This window comes from Haliotis cracherodii, unplaced genomic scaffold (assembly GCF_022045235.1).
Source record: "Haliotis cracherodii isolate W230 unplaced genomic scaffold, xgHalCrac1.p SCAF_4, whole genome shotgun sequence".
In the NCBI taxonomy this organism is placed as follows: domain Eukaryota; kingdom Metazoa; phylum Mollusca; class Gastropoda; order Lepetellida; family Haliotidae; genus Haliotis; species Haliotis cracherodii.
In genome coordinates, this window is record NW_027266297.1 from 61,453,185 (window position 1) to 61,470,906 (window position 17,722).

Below are 17,722 nucleotides of genomic sequence, written 5' to 3' on the forward strand. Positions count from 1 at the left end.
GGTACATTCCTTAAAACAACTGCATGTTTTGAATGCATGAACACCAAAGTTATTCATGTATTTAGTTTCAATGACTTTATGCGGCACGTCCACGACAAACTATCTATCTGTAGGCCATGTGCACTCTAAAAAGACTTAGCGATACGTATTCTACACATAAACAATATAATCCATGGGGAATATATTTGGTTCATAATGCCAAACGTGCAGTTTATGTCGAATATTTAGTTGCAGGACTGTTGCAGGTTAGACGTCTAATTGAACAAAGAAACAGACATGAAAAAGTATTTGATATAATCGTTAACAATTTTCTTTATATTTTGTTTACTATACTTATTTAGATGTCGGTGAAATACAATCTTCCGAACAAACATTAAGTGACAAACAAGGTTCGCCCACTAACATACAATGCCACAGCTAGAGTCATACAATGTGACGTCTTTCATGTTCAAAATAGTAGGAGAATATATAGATCGTCATATACAAAGAGGCGACAGTGTGGTGGTCTCGATCATCACAACGTGCAGGACCGGAATTGACTACCCATTTCGAGAACACTAAATGTCATTACTTTACCTTAACCAATTACAATGTAATTCTTTAGATATAAATGTCTCTAAGGAATTGGCCTGTATATTTCTTTTTTTTATATTTACTCACCCTAGAAATGCAAACAAAAGTTAAAAATAGATACGGTATAGTTTTGCTCGTTTCATAGATATCATACATGTGGAGATGATCTTTGAGTTATCGTTAGATGTTTAGATATGTGTATCATATTATGTATTGTAGTACATTCAATATGTAATGCGGGGCGGTCGGGTAGCCTAGTGGTTGAAGCGTTCGCCCGTCACGCCGAAGACCTGGATTCGATTCCCCGCATGGGTACAATGTGTAATGGGTAATATTGCTAAAAGCGGCGTAAAACCATACAATTGGACATGTTAAAATCTAGAAATAAGCCAACCATCGGTCTAGAAGTAAATGCTATTTGCAAGCGGAAGTATTTATTTCCGCGTGTGAGTGTACAACGTTCCTTCGGTAACTTGATTGCAGTGGCATACTGTCATCAGGACATCACCTCGGTTGTTAGTACCCCATCATGTTCAGTTAATCACCGCGTGGAGTCACTTAACCTTAAATGCAGTATATTCCTTAAACAATCGAAAAAAAGGTAAGACTGTTTCTTGATAATTATACACAATTAAAGGTAACTAGGAAGTAGTTCCCTTTTTGAACTAAAGTACATTTAAGTTTTGAATGAAAACATATGTTAAATAAAGTTGCTTTTATAGTAAAATGTGGCCCGGAGCACTGAAACAATTACAATGTCAATAGAGGCCGCAAGTTCTTTATGGAAATGAAGGCACATTTCGTTGAAACATAAAAAAATCATTACTATTTCAGACAGTTATTAGGCATTGCGACATTTTCAATGTTTGTATTGATTCAAGTATGAAAGTACAATTGTTTGACTTAAAACGAAATTTACAAATACACGTACGGAAGCAGTGCATCCATGTGGCACGATCAATGCTGGGAACTAACAGATCCACTGTGTATATGGCGTGAAAATTCTACGACTTGCACTTGATTGGATATGCACCCTTTCAACAAGTGTTACTAAATTACGTTTATAAGTATAGACCTTGAGAGAAGCATGACTATATCCGACATGTTGTGAATTTGAAATGTTCCTGTGATTATGAAAAGTACTTCTCCTTGTAGATTATTGGATCAGATCCACTTCATGACGAGAGGTCCATCCCTGTAAGATGCGCAAAACAACGATATGGGATTTATCAAGCATGTCATCGGTATCGCATGCCTTATTTTATACGGTAATTAGCTTCTCGATAACCCTTAAGAGTGAGTGAGTGAGTTGGGTTTAAGGCCGCTTTTAACATTATTCCAGTTATATCACGGCGTGTCAGCTTAATGTGGGAGGAAAGCCCGAAGTGATGCAGGTCTAAGACGTTTACCACTTCGGTGAAACCCACGAGCACGGGTATGGTGCTGACAAACCTAGAAACATAATTGGGGCGAACCGGGATTCGAACCCACAATCATAGGTTTCTGGCGTGCCCAAGGGACGCAACTCTGCACAGCGAATCGCGGCGCCTTAGACGACTAGGCCACCCGTGCCCCCGATAACCCTTTCATTTCGCTATATTGTATACATACAGAGAAATGCATCTTTCTTTGCATTTATGAAAAGTGTAAATCTCAAGTGATCTCTGTTTGTTTGTTTTGTGTTTGATGAAGCTACACATCAGCTTAATGAAAATAATGTTAAGAAATGTCTGGACAAAAGAGTTACACACATAATTGGCAAATGGTCTAGATGATTATATGTCATCTGCCCAGTCACATACATGTAGAACAAATACAAATATGTCAAGCATATATTTACTTAATGTACTTCTAAATGCTATGCAACTGAACATTGAGCCATATTGCCGATTAAAGCGTGCATTTATTGTTTTTTCGATAGTTCAGTGTGTTTGACTGTTTATTGCTTTACCATCTCATTGTTCACAGCCTCCGCAGGCAGTATTCCATGTAGTAACTGTGACGGTAACAACGTGGCCTGTGTTGACGGTGTGTGTCTACCTCACTGTGTCTCTGTGACGTCATCTGGAGAGTGTCTCCAGTGTCGGGACTCCAGGTTCTATGGTAAACAGTGTGAACAGGACTGTCCAGACACCTGTCTCAACTCTCGCTGTCAGATGGACAACACCCGTGTTGTGTGTACAGAGGGATGTGTGGCCGGCAAGAAGGGAGATAACTGTGGTGTGAACTGTCCTACAGCCTGTACACAGTGTGAACGTTATGGTGAAGGTTGTACAGGACCGTGTCAGAATCCCCGGTATTACGGTCCACACTGTAGAACACCTTGTTCCTCCAGCTGTACAGATGGATGTAATAGGATCACGGGGGAGTGTGGCAGCTGTGAGCCAGGTTACACAGGGGACAAGTGTGATGTTACCTGTCCCCCCAACTGTAGAGATGGATGTAATAGGATCACGGGGATGTGTGGCAGCTGTGAGCCAGGTTACACAGGGGACAAGTGTAATGTTTCCTGTCCCCCCAACTGTAAAGATGGATGTGATAAAGACACGGGGGAGTGTGACAGCTGCGTGTCGGGCTACAGTGGGAAGGACTGTAATGATACCTGTCCCTCCAGCTGTAGCGATGTATGTGATAAGGAGACCGGAAAGTGTGAGATTTGTAACCCAGGGAACAGTCAAGACGGACGGTGCTCGCGGCCAGGTAAGTTGTACACATATTATTTTACAGATGACGAAAGTTGTTGTATTGTGATGCTGTGATAAAATCTGCGAACTGTGACAGCTGTTATTGGAAATAAACTGACACCTAACAAATGCCCCCGGAAAATCACCCTTTGGAGCAGTGGGGTCAGTTTCCTGGGGGATGTGTGCTGTGTTTCGGGGCCCCGACCGTGATACCGGTGTATTTACTGTAACAAATGGTGGTGGTGTTTGGTTGGGGGTTTGGTTGGGTGTTGGGTGTTGGGTGTTGGGGGTGATTAGTATCCAATAATACGATAATCCTTAGTTATAAACCCGAGCAGTATCGGATTTGGTATCATTGTTGAATGCATGTCAACGTACCCAAACGGCGTGGGACGTTGCTCACAGAGTACAAATTACTAATGATCTTTTTATAGGCCACCGACATACAGCTTGAATATTGCTGAGTGCGACGTAAAACCAAACAACAAATAAACAACAACTTAAATTAAGAATAGTCTATTAAAGTACTGAAAGTGTAAACACTAGGAGAAGATAAATATATATCTCGTTTATCAATGTTAGAATGCATGTTTACAACATGAAACGCCAATGACGGTCTTGTCTCTCTGTTTACATATCTAAGCTAAGGAATCCTAGATTGACTTTGTCGCGTTGTCTCCCTTACAAAAACAAGCAAAATAGTAATTAAAGCTCAACATTTTGACAATGTGACAACGCGACATTTGACCATTTGTCGCATTGTCGCGCTTTGAATAATATAATTTACCTTTACCAAAGGTCGACAACGCGACATATATCGACCTTGAAAGACATCGCATTGACGCCCTTTGGTAAAGTAAATTATGTTATTCAAAGCGCGACAATGCACAACGTGACGACAATGTTCCTTTCTTGGATTCCATGCTAAGCCATCTTTATCACACGTTTTTAATAAAGAACCGTTCTCCTAGCTGCATAGTTGGAGGAGGTAAACATAAGAACGTGACTCAAGCAAAAATACATTGATGGGATAGGCCTTATTGAGGGGTAAATGCAGAGGAAAGAGTTGATTTCTCAATAACCATGCATACATGTAATGTGTAAGAAAAATTGTTTTATTTCTCCATGTATGTACAAAGGTTTATGTACCACAGCTCGGAGATGTTTATTTATTGTCGCAGAAAAATTATTAACTTGCATTGCTCCAATTGGGCACCAACTTCGCCATCCTTTTAATTACTGGGGTCATAACTAATTTGGGCCCTTAGCTACATGTAGTTATATAATTGCAATAGTGATATAATTGCAATATCTAGTTTCCCTGTTAGAATTATGGAGATACTTGGTGCACTATTGACAATATATATAACAGGAGTTTCGAAATGGGAGTGTCGAGTGTAACATAGTGATAACAGTATGATAACGTTGCAGGTGATCTGTTTCAGTTAAGACCACTATTGTGGTAGCCGTGCTTGTAGTGGCTGCTTTGATCCTCCTCCTGATCATCGTTCTGATATACACAAGGTACGTTAACAGTAACGACAAACATCACTATATCACATCGGATTATCATAGAACAAATGAACCAATATTTACTGCATATTCATTATAGCCAAATCATCTGAATATACTTGTTTCAATTTTCAAGAAGAAGATTCAAACGACAACTTTTACCGAAAAGAATATTCCCAGGCACTTCAAATCCAACTTATACTTCATGTGCTGGTGAGAACTTGTGATTGTGTATATCTGTTTACGTTACCAGTCGAAATTACGTCAATTAGAATTTCAGACTTATTTGATATTGAAATTAAGGGGAATGAGTTAGCTCGTAACAAAATTGATGATAAAATATTGCTACACTAGTCAGAATACAGCTTTTCATTATTTGAATGTCGAAATCTCAATACAAACTTTACATTAATTGCATTTGACCGACATTACAAGGTGTTACTTTAGAATATATTCTACCATGTTGTAATAAACTATTCATGAGGATATACCATCAAATCAGATTCGATGTTACACGTTGACGTGTGTGAAGAGCTCAGCGGAGACAAATGGATGGAATACATGCTAGAAGAGTTTAAAGTGAGTATAATTCAACACAGCGTCAGAGAATAATCAATTTCGATTATCTTACGAAACAGATTTCACAGGGCATAAAAGGCAAATTAATGATGCAAAATATACACTAGTACATAAGCTTGAGATGAGGCCCCTATTTCGCGGACAACGTCTTCGTTACAGAGTGTTTGATAATCAGATCGTTATGTGCTGCAATGAAATATGCAAAACAAATGTTACTGCGGTTATTAGCATATTATTATTTCATCATTGTCTTTTACCATCTTCCCGAGGCAAGGGATTTAACTGACTAAAAAGGTCCTTTTTTAGTCAGTCAACGCCCTTGCCTCGGGAAGACGTCCAATAGAATCTGTTCCTGCAGATAATCGTGACTGATTATTCTCTAGCGTTGACGTTTTATATTCTTATTGATGATGCAATACCAACAACAATATCAATATTACCATTGTGTGCAGTCTTATAGCCAGTGACAACAGTACAATTGTGCAATCCTCTAATGACATTTGAACTTTCGTTTCAGAAGCTGCCTACTCCGGATATAAAACCTACCTACTGTGCCTCCTTGGAAGAGAACACAGAGAAGAACCGGTACAAAGATGTGCTACCGTGTACGTGATTACAAAAAATATATATGTAAGATTCTTAAGACAATGGTCTCGTCACAGCCTAGTTTAACCTAACAATGTGATTATAATGAGATACATCTTTTCATGATTTATATATACCTGTGGGTGTGTTCCTTGTCAATATCGATTCGTTATGTATTATTTGATGTTCATAGTTGATGCCACACGAGTACCCCTGGTAATAGAAGAGGAAGATGACAGTGACTACATCAACGCCTCTTACGTAGATGTAAGTAGTCACGTGTACAGCTACCAACAGTTTCTATCCAAAGCAAATTATTTCCAAATATCTGAAATCTTTATCTCACACAATATAATTGATTCCACACATACCTACCACTGATTCGTAGTTTTAATCAGAACGTTTTTTTCTGACAGGGTTACAGAGAACAAACACGCTATGTTGCAGCGCAAGGTAGTATTCATTCCTATCCATCCTAAGTAATAAAACACGTGTTGTTTCATTAGAAATATGTTAATATTCATATCCTAGATTACATACATGTGTTACGATTTTCATAATAGATAGAGAATCTCACCCGAGTGTCTTTTGATATCAAATATATGATAAAAGGGGAAAAATTCCGAGGCTTGCCGAGGATTTTTGCCACTTTTATCGACGAGTATTGATATATTTGATATCAAAAGACACTCAGGTGAGATTTTATTTATCATCCATTATCATTCTTTCAACTTTTTCAATTTGTAGACAGTAATTAGCAGTGTCTGCAGTGTAAAAAGTACTGCAAACAGCTTCAGTAGCAGAGCCATTAGTGATATCGTAGATATCGCTTGATCTCATCCAAGCGATATCTCCTGTGGGAGCCAGTTTTGGATGATATATTAACATATATGGATATACAAGATCATGTTCTTTAGGGGAGTATTTTGTGTTTGTCTATGAATACATTGTGTTCTATGAACAGGTACCTCTACTTACGTTCACACGTATGTAACTTAACCTTAGCACGTTGTTTCAGGTCCTTCTGAGGAAACAGCGGACGACTTCTGGAGGATGATATGGCAGCTGAACACCACCAAGATTGTCATGGTTACAAACCTTGTGGAAGCGGGGAAGGTCAGCATAGAAACATCAGAAACATTATTTATATGTACTGCCGACAGAAAAATATGGGAACTGATGATATGATAGTGAAGGTGTAATGTCGATGAATGTAATGCACCGAATTTATGGAAGTACGACAGGACGCAAAATTGTGTCACTAGCGTCGCTAGCTGGTCAAATGCCTTTCACAATAACCAAATCAGTTCGTCTGTCATGTGTGATACCGCCCCAGACCATGACACTATCTGCATACCGATCATGGTAAAGAATTGTTGCCCTGGCATACCGCTCGCCGCTACGTCGCCATCAACGTTTTCTGCCATGTGTGAATCAGAGGCAAAACCTTGATTCGTCTTTAAACATAGTGTAACGCTAGTTGGGTACAGCCCGTCCCTAGCCTACCCCAATAGTTGCTACTTATGGTAAGCTGTGAAATTTCATGGTGATTATATTTTGGGTTCAGATGCAACACCACGGTTTTGTAATGTACATCTCAACGATAGCAGCAGCCAAACCATTAGTTCCCGTATTTTTGTCGGTATTGTATACGTACTGATGCTGAAAAGTAGGTTGGACTTTGGAAAAAAATATTGATATATACGTGGGTCATATTTGAACGGAATAAGTAAGTACGCTCATTAGACGATATATTCAGCAACATCGTCAATCAGTGTTATCACGCTATCTCTTGCAGGTGAAGTGCGAGAGGTACTGGCCGTTCTGCAGCTCTGAGTCCACGATGTATGGCAGGATGAGTGTTCAGTGTGTAGAGGAGAAGGTGTACCAGACATACACGCTCCGCTCCCTGGCCATCTGGAAGGTAGGTATCCTACACCCTCCCCTCTGGGAACATCTGAAAGGTAGACGAGCTACAGCTTCTACCTCCTCCCTCCGCTCCCTGGCCATCTGGAAGGTAAGTGTCCTACACCCTCCCCTCTGGGGACATCTGAAAATTAGGAGACATGCACCTTCTACCTCCTCCCTCCGCTCCCTGGCCATCTGGAAGGTAGGTGTCCTACACCCTCCCCTTTGGGAACATCTGAAATGTAGAAGAGCTACACCTTCTACTTCCCTCCCTCAACTTTCTGGCCATCTGGAAGGTAGGCATCCTACAACCTCCCCTCTGGGGACATCTGAAAGGTAGGAGGGCAACATCTGCTACTCCACTCCACCTGGAAGATAGGTAACGTCAACCATCCACCCTCTGGCCATCTGAAAGGTAGGTGACCCCCACCCTCCGCGCCCTGGCCATCTAGAGTGCAGGTGACCTACATGTACAACCTCCGCCCCATGGCCATCTGGAAGATAGGTGCATGACACCGTCATTTTCCTGACCACCTTGAAGGACAGTTATCAAAAAAACGTATATACACATATTTCGTTTAGGGGATGAAGTTATAAATTTACTTTCATTTAAAACTAAGTTTACTTGTTCCTCAATACTCCCTGTTCGGGACAGACCATTTGAAAAAATTAAATTATCTGCCACAAGTTTAAATTTTTTCTTTTCAAGGTTCATAGTTTTTAGTTACAATGTTAACTGAATTAGCTGCAAATCACCACCACAACCACCCGTTCCCAAAATATGAAACGTTCGTCCCTTAGACGTTCTATAAAGAGACTCTATGGCTTATGTCATTGCAGGAAGGTGCACAGACAAGAGTGATCAACCAGTTCCACTTCACCAAATGGCCTGACCACGGGGTTCCGGAGGACACCACAGCACTATTACACTTCTACCGAGCAGTGAAAGACACGGGGCCAGATTTCACAGGACCGTTAGTTATTCATTGCAGGTAACACACTAATTACTTTCAAACACGACCTCGTTCATAACAAAATAGAGGATGTGTATTAGTTGTTTCTATAGCTAGAAACGAATTGAGGCAGTTACTATTGTTAATTGTGAAAGACACTTGTGATGTAAATACTGACTTTATGTTAGTTGACAATACAGTTTTACCTAATCAACGAAAATATCTTTATGAATGTACATACGTGTGTGAAGAAAACAAAAAGGTTTGAGGGAGCAATTTTAATGTACATACGTTTCTCTCTTTCCTTTCTTTCCTTTGTGTCATTTAATTTATTAATTGTAAAAAAATAGCGTCAATGTAAATGTATGGGTGAAGACAATCATAGATAACTTGTGCACAATCCTTTTCACGAGAATACAATATGTTAAAACAAAACCGTTTGAATACAAGCTCAGATCAAAGTCTTGGTTTACATCTTCAAAGCTGCTATTATACTACCAGTTAATCAACCGCCAATACTGTAAAGAAGCCCCTTGTCAAGTATTTCAACATGTGTTTTAAAGATGTCCATTGTTCAGTTTCATGTTTTCTACCTTCTTTTCTGAAAAGTAGCACTATTCATTTTTAAACAGTGCAGGTGTTGGACGGTCTGGGACATTCTTAGCGTTGGACTACCTACTGGACCAGGCGAGGAGCGAGGGCCGAGTCTGTGTCTACAACTGTGTGCAACACTTCCGTAGGAAGAGGATGAAAATGGTTCAGACAAAAGTGAATTAAAATTACATTGATCTTTAGAATAAGCGTATATAGTGCATTGAAACCTTACATTGCTAAACTGAACTTATATTGCAAGTTAAAATAGTTCAAATCAAATGTTACACGTTGTGAGTGCAAGTGTCACCAGTGAATTAAATCTTCGCTGGGTCTCTTTTTCAGGAGCAGTATGTCTTCATATACAGCATTCTGAACGCAGCTCTACGATCTCTTGAGATCCTCCCCCGTGCCAAGAAGCCGATTCGTGTCCAGTGTGAAAAATGCTGGTTCAAGGTCAATGCAGAGACGAGGTTGGTAATCTCAGTTATAACATTTACACCAAATTTTATTCATCAGTGACAAAAATGGTATCTGATTAATTCACTATTTTCACTTGTGCCATAATCATGTTTCGTGTGTTTTTTTCACCGGTGGGCAGACTATGCTCCCTTTTCGCGAACATCTGGTGTCATCATTATTTGATAGCGATTGATTAATACATGATTGAATGTAAATCGTACAATGGACCCTGCTTTTAGTTGAGAAATCTTATGATTTGGAAATGTTTTTCTCTTTTATTTATATGTGTACATGTAATCAATGTAAGTATATTTGGTGATGTGTTATCCTAGTGGTTAAGGCGTTAGCCCGTCATACTAAAAGCCCACATGGGTAAAACGTGTGAATCTCATTTCTGTGTCCCCCCGCCATGATATGACTTGAACGTCGTTAATTGGCTAAAAACTCTGCTCACCCACCCAGTAGAGTGTTTCGGATGAGTGCACATGTACAATGTGCATGTATGTTGCAGATTAATGGTAGACCGTCCGTCCGGAGAGCGTAAGATCCGGGGTTCGTCATACCAAAAAACGTAAAATGATGGTACTTGTTGTTACCCTGTCTGGCGCTCGGCATTAAGGGGCTAAAACAAGGACTGGTCAGCTCGGAGTCAGTACACTGTGTCTGAGTGGGGAATTCGTGTTAAACTGCGGCATGGTATCTCAGTGATCACTGAGCTAGCACTATGAAACCGGCATCAGTCCGGACTTATTACAAGCAGCCACAAACACACGCGTGTATGCACGTCGCTATATAAGTGCAATAATCTTGGACGCGACGTTAAACCAAATGTCACCTCACCTCACATGCATGTTGCAAATGTCGGTAGTAAGTGGTATGTTTCTGTGACAGGGATGGTGACAGGGATGTAGACGAGGATGACGAGTATCACCTGCTGTGGACGTGTAAGTTGGAGAAGAGAAAGAAGCTCTTACTAGGAGGCCCGACCCCTCTCCCAGACGTCATTACCGTGGTCAGTGAAACCCTGCCCTTGCTGGAGAGAGGGGCAGATCACCCTGACGAGGAGAGACTTTCACCAAAGAACACAGACAATGAAGAAGGGAGAATGAGCTGGGTCACTGCCCTGTAGAATCAGCAGACCTGGACGTACACAATGGCCATTATGGACATACACAATGGACATTGTCTTAAGACAATACAAGGTCAACTTACTCAACACTGGTTTCATAAACGCGAACAAGATGAAAATACAGATATTAAGATATTAAGAGAATATGATCTCTTTAATACAAGTCTTTGAAGGAAGGACATTTGTAGCTTTGTATATGCATGTATTTTTATACGTTTGACATTTTGAATAATGATTTATTTCTTATTTTAAGTCAGTGGCTAGGGTATTTGTATGATGATATTTACAAATACATTATTATTCCTTTTTTCAATTAACTAACATTTCGCAATATTTATGATGTAAAAGTGTAGTTTGTATTATTTCCTTATTGTGTGTAATTAACAGTGAAACACCGTTAGCCGGACACCCCGTTAGTCCGGAAAACATGCCGACCGGGCGATCTTGTTACGAACGACTATTATAAACAAGTGGGCATTGCTCCACCCTTGATACGTTAATCAGGAAACGTATTTAACCGGAATCAATGAGAAGGGTGTACCACCGGAATTTTGGTTTCACTGTACTGTAATGAAATGTGACAATCACATGCTAATGTTTTGATACACTCTGTTTGATACATTGCATATTATTTGTGATTTGCTTTTATTGTATTTAGTAACATATAGACATGTGTCATATATCTGGCTTTGTTTGTTATGAGATAGACGGACTTGTATATTAGTTCCTGCCTTTAGCAGATTTATAGATAAATGGTTGGGTCGTTCAACAGCTTATGAGCACAAAAGAGTGAAATTGGAAAAAATATAAAATGAAGATTATTTTACATTTTTCGATTGTAACGGGGAATGTAATGTTTCAGTTTGCTTGTAAATAAGAGGTGATGCTAATTTTGTTCGCCAAGGCTGATTCTTAACGCAGTAGAACAGTAACCCACAAGTATACGTATACATAATTGTGTCGGCTGCAATGTGTATGTTGGGGTTAAGGTTTATCTAAAGAGCGATCTTTGGACAAAGTGTAATTAAATCAGATTGGTTCGTATTTGATAATGATTGGTTAATTCAGCATTAAATAGAGTCACTATATCATATTTCATAATGATATCATGGTAGGACATTTTGCATCAGTTTTGATTTAAATAACAAGCCCATAATACGTGCCAGTACAGTCACAAATCTTTCACTTTGAGTGAGTGAGTATGGTTTTACGCCGCTTTTAGCAATATTCCAGAAATATCACGGCGGGGGACACACATGGCTTCACACATTGTACCCATGTCGGGAATCGAACCCGGGTCTTCGGCGTGACGAGCGAACGCATTAACCACTAGGCTACCCGACCGCCCCCTTTCAGTTTGATGCAGTAGATGCTGATGACAGTGACTCAAACACATATTTCCGTGGCCAGATTCACTCTGTTGGTACGGTTTCATTCATCTGTTTCACTTGCGGGATTGTTCGCTTCATCTCTTCACATGTTTTCACATCAGTACATAAGTGTTTTATGTCCTAGCATAATTCTTTAAAAGTTTCATTTCCTGAGTGATTTGTCATCAACCGTTTAGCAATTATTATTATTATGTTTAAATCAATTTTCGAGTTGGTTTCCCGAAAATGCGACATAGATGAATTTCCGTTTCAAAGTCCAGTTTCACAGGACCTTGCTTGGCGGAAATATTTACTGAAACCGTTTTCACAAAACTGGTTAACTGCCACCGGGGCAGAATGCGGAACATTTTCAAATTCTGATAGTTTTCTTCCCTGTTTAATTAGCAGGAGCATGACCTCTGTCCAAGGTACACTTTGTGTAAACAAAAGAATAACGAGGGCATCAAGTATGTTTTTGATATCGCCAAGTTGTATTTGAACGTTCCACTCTTTGAACACTACTATTTCTGATTCTAGGTTGATTACGAACTTACAGTACATATCATATACGTCAGTGAGATAAAACCCCACATAACCCCACTATCCGAAATATTATCAACATGTATTATAATAGATTTACAATAAGCAAAGTATGTACAGTATTACATATAACGAAATATTTGATATATAATTTAGTAGAAAACAGCATCTAAGTGTATTAGTCTAAGCGTTATTTCTTTTTATCTATGGATTTACATTTGTTATATTTGAATGGGTTTTGCACATAATTAAGGAGTGTGGCTTTTACAAACAGTGTCTAAAATACAATTATAACACACCAATGTAGAAAACCCTCGATATCTCTAAAATGATTTTCGGGGCGGTCGGGTGGCCTAGTGGTTAAAGCGTTCGCTCATCACGTCAAAGACCCGGGTTCGAATCCCAACATGGGTACAATGTGTGAAGCCCATTCCTGGTGTCCCCCGCCGTGATATTGCTGGAATATTGCTAAAAGCGGCGTAAAACCAAACTCACTCACTCACTCACTAAAATGATTTTCAATAGATATGTACGATATATGTGTACGTACAGTTGGAGATAATTGGATTGTACAAAGGTACACATAGCTTATAGTCCAGATATACTGGATGTCCACTTTGTAATAACATCAATAAAATGCAGTAAACGTCTGCAAAATGTTCTGTTTGAGCAAATGATCATTGCAATAAACGTGTAAAAAAATCATTTATAATCGTTTCAGTTATTATTATCAGTAGAGTTGAATGTAGGTTGTTCGATCCCCAGCCGAATCATACCCCAAAACGCTAAAAGATGGTACTTGCTGTTGCCATGGATGACCATAAGAGGACCCCCCCAAAAAAAATTTAAAAGCAAATGTAGTATGTTGTAGGCAGTAAAATTATCTGAGAGAGGATTTTGATATTTTGGGCCCCTCCCTTTTAAAAATGTTGGGTCCGCCCTTGCTGTTGCTCGGCATTAAGGGGGTAAAACAGGATTGTAGGCTCAGAGTCACTGCGAACAATTTTGCATCCCTTAGTCGTGTCGTGATCCGCTGATGGTGGGTTGGAATCCGAGAATCGGCCTGATGAAAATCATTATACGTCTACGATCTGCATCATGTCAAGATTTTCCTTCCACATTAAGCTGACGCAGTGGTATAACTGAAATGTTGAGTTTAAAGAAGTGTTAAACCAAACTCGCCCAGTCACTTAAATGGCAAATTGAGAGGGTGACCGTACGTTCGCATTCAAGTTATTCCTGCGCGGTGATTCTATTTGGAGCATTATTCATTTGGACAGAATATGCTAACAATTATATTAGAAATTAGAAATATCCACAATCAAACCATTAGGTTGACGTCACGCTATTCTGAGCCATTTGAACGCGCGTCTTAAACAAGTAAAACTGATGCAACTATAGGTCATTATGCCAAATTGTAGAGAAATTATACATCAAACATAACATGGCTTATGTCAGAGAAATCAGTCGAATCTGATGATTCCGAAAGCAGCATTCGTGACCAACTCGTGTTATTTTGGGACAAGCCGAATAACGACTCGTGCCCCTCTCGTGGCCATTTTTGCGACCGGGTTCCGTCTAAGCGCAAATGGACATAGTTAAAAGAATTGTCAACTCTTTGCGTAATGATTTACGTATATTTTCCCCATGTCATATATACCAGATGTTATTTAAAACACATCTCCACTTACGGTATTTATTCAGTGTGACTAAACATATTTAACTGTATCTAGGGTATATTTTCAGATGCAAGATATTTGTAAAATCATAAATTATTCCTGAGGGACTCTTTGATCGAAGTACCTGATATCGTACCCGCATTCTGATTGGTTTGTCGTATTTTCGCACATAACATTCATCGATAGGGGGACGAGTCTTCTTGCAGGTTACGGAAAGGTCGAGCGGTGACGAATGCGAAAGCAGGATAAACTCACCACTTCGGGGCTCGTTTATTCTACTTCCGGAATCAACATGTTCTCATGATTTCAGCATTAACAAACAACTTGTCCTTGGATTTTGACCCGTTTTGGGATATATTGTGTACATGTGTTCATCTGTGTGGTAATATTATGCAGGTTCATTTTAAATGAAGGACTAAGTTTCAGTTAAATATTTCCGCGATACACGTTGCGCCACAGTGTTTCAATTTATACAGACATTCCTTTCTGATCACGTGTCCGTTTACCAGAGGTTTATAGGAAATCAGTACACTGTTGTGCCTGCAATGTGGGTGTTAAATATCTGTTATTTATTCTGGATTTGTTTCGGTGTAGCTAAAATGTTAACAAAAATAAATCAGGAAATTTAAGTCAGGGACAATGAAAGTTTGAAATAAAATTTATGATCACAATTGTAATACTTCCTTACAGATCTCGACAAGAAGGAACTCTTGACTGTGTGTGAACATGAGACATTGTCCCTGTGCATGTAATGATGCACGACCTGGTCGATACCTTTGTCATAAAGCACAATGTGTCAGAGATACTGCCGACGTCATTTCAATTCTTAAGTCACTCACTGTACCATAGAGGGTGAGTTCTCAAACAGAACCATGATACCCAAGCATACCTCGACCGCTCTCAATGAGACAATTCGGGCCAATATTGTTCAGTGGTCAGACTCGGTAACTTGGTTCGCTGTGTGTCGTCGTATTTTGACAGGTAGCTGCTTATATCAGTCGCCGGTGTGTCTGGTATGGACACGATGATATACAGGCCGCCATGACATAGTTCTGAAAAGTTCTGTCTGTGGTCTCAAACAACACTCATTCACTATGTTATACATTCAATTTTTTTTTTGGGGGGTAATCACGAATGTTATGTACAGTAAACTACGGTTATAACGAACTCAAAGGGACTACTGATTTTAGTTCGTTATAGCCGTAGTTCGTTATAAGGATATATACAGCATAACTACAACAAATAGTTTGGACCAAAATATAAGTTCGTTATATCCGTCAGTTCGTTATAAGCGTGTTCGTTTTAACCGTGGTTTACTGTATATCAATCACAAAGCTCAGCTTACTTCTTAGGTATCATATTATGTTTTTGACAACTCGTTAATGTTGACCTCTCTTAAATTCAAATCCATCCATACAAAAAAAACTCACTTTTTTTCTAAATACCAATGAGTAGAAAATCTATGATGTGAAAATGACACAATTCACTCCTACAATTCACTAAGTCAACTTTAACATAACTGAATAATAATTCAATATATCCATACAGCCTGCTCACACACGGATTGACAAAGTAGATATCTGACCAGTCGCTGAAGTTAATCAGCCTGTGACAGCATCATTTTACTCTATACCACCTTGTTTATTTTACTTGTGATTACATAGTAATCCGTACTGAAGCACAAGTATCAGATGTGGTCTCTTCTTAGGCTAGTGACTTTGTTGGAAATATGCCTCTATGCCCAGCAGTGAACGGGTAACCGGTAGGATGAAGATGACAGTGTTCACCTTCTAGCGCCTCACAGACAGCTTTGGTTGTATACTCCCCGGGGAGCTGAGAATGAAATCGAGTGCACAGTGATCCATTGATCGGGGTAATAAAAAAAATATTTGGCGAATCAGAAATTAAATATAATTCGGTTGATACTACTGGAAATATGTATATGTTTTGCTATAATGTGTTTCTGAAATATAGTTATTATATATCCTATGGCTCACCAGCGTAGCCCCATTAATCGAGTAAAGTTTAAAGTATCATTCATGAGTAACCTAGTATCCATCGTTGCTTGGGGATGGGGGGGGTGGGGGCTTAAAAATGATAGAGAGGGACATTTTCTTCACGTATCGTCAGTTGCATTTATTTATCATTAACGAGAAAGACGTATCACACTATCCAGAAGATCAGGTCATTAAAGGCATGTTCACAATCCGGAATACCTTCGTTTCCTGTAACTGTTGTGTATAGGGTTTGTCTTATGTTGCTTTAAGAATTACGTCAAGTATATCAGCACTTCATAGAGACCATACACATGCACTGACTAGTAATAACGGAGTTCATCTAACAACTTTTATATACAAGATGAATGTAAAAAAAAATAGGCATAAATTGTGTATGTAATTTTACGTTCTTCAATCAAATCTTCCACAATTCGCAAATACGTAAAACTTTAACTTTTCTGTAAAGCGTTCACATTGATTTAAAATGATATTTCATGTACTTTAGAAAAGGGAACACTGGCAACTGAATGAGACCAGCAGCACTACATCTGCACCCTGTCCGCACCTGTAACGTTTAATACTGGACTCCGTTTCAATTTGGCCCCTATCCAGAGGAAGTAATATCCGCGTCCGCAGGATCTCGACAAAAGGAGAAATGCACTCTGCTCTTTCAGTTGTTACTGACTCACATTCTGTTATCTGTGACACCAGACCGAGTAAATGTTTTCGTCGTAAATTTTAATACAACAGGCTCACATATAGTCACACGCTTGCTGGACTGGAGTAATATGTGTTTATATTGGCTTATGTTCAGTTATGTACAATGTAAAGGCATGTGAAGTATTTGACACAATCTGATATAAATGTGGTATCAAAGTTTGTATTTGATAATATTCTGGTTTTCAAAATCTGTCTCTTTGTTCATTATTCATTTTGGGTGTTCAGAATAATATATGAAAAAATATTAATCTTAAAACCAACTACTATAACGACATTATGCGTAAAGCGGAAATATTTCAAGTATTTATTTTTCATTTCCTTGTGCTTCATGAAACTACATTTGTATAGTGTTATGTCAAATCAGCTATGTCAAAGTACGGCACAATACAGACACAAAACTAATTTCTATGTCAACATTTATTCATTAAAATACAGAGCAA

General features: G+C 39.1%; 1 protein-coding gene across 1 annotated transcript; it reads left to right on the forward strand.

Moving 5' to 3' along the window:
• The first annotated feature begins 1,792 nt into the window (after window positions 1–1,792).
• Window positions 1,793–13,574, forward strand: LOC139479576 (uncharacterized). The gene is made up of 14 exons (XM_071262412.1): window positions 1,793–1,841; window positions 2,542–3,273; window positions 4,703–4,781; window positions 4,906–4,982; window positions 5,272–5,348; window positions 5,866–5,953; window positions 6,127–6,200; window positions 6,350–6,386; window positions 6,952–7,049; window positions 7,732–7,857; window positions 8,682–8,833; window positions 9,427–9,562; window positions 9,731–9,858; window positions 10,739–13,574. Exons 1-14 carry the CDS (start codon window positions 1,793–1,795, stop codon window positions 10,974–10,976), a joined length of 2,091 nt encoding a protein of 696 aa, XP_071118513.1. The 3' UTR covers window positions 10,977–13,574.
• Window positions 13,575–17,722: the final 4,148 nt, after the last annotated feature.

Coding starts and splice junctions, on each gene's coding strand:
- LOC139479576 (XM_071262412.1), top strand. CDS start 1,793: ATGGGATTTATCAAGCATGTCATCGGTATCGCATGCCTTATTTTATAC. Junction 7,050..7,731: donor ACCTTGTGGAAGCGGGGAAG/GTCAGCATAGAA, acceptor TATCTCTTGCAG/GTGAAGTGCGAGAGGTACTG. Junction 9,563..9,730: donor TGAAAATGGTTCAGACAAAA/GTGAATTAAAAT, acceptor TCTCTTTTTCAG/GAGCAGTATGTCTTCATATA.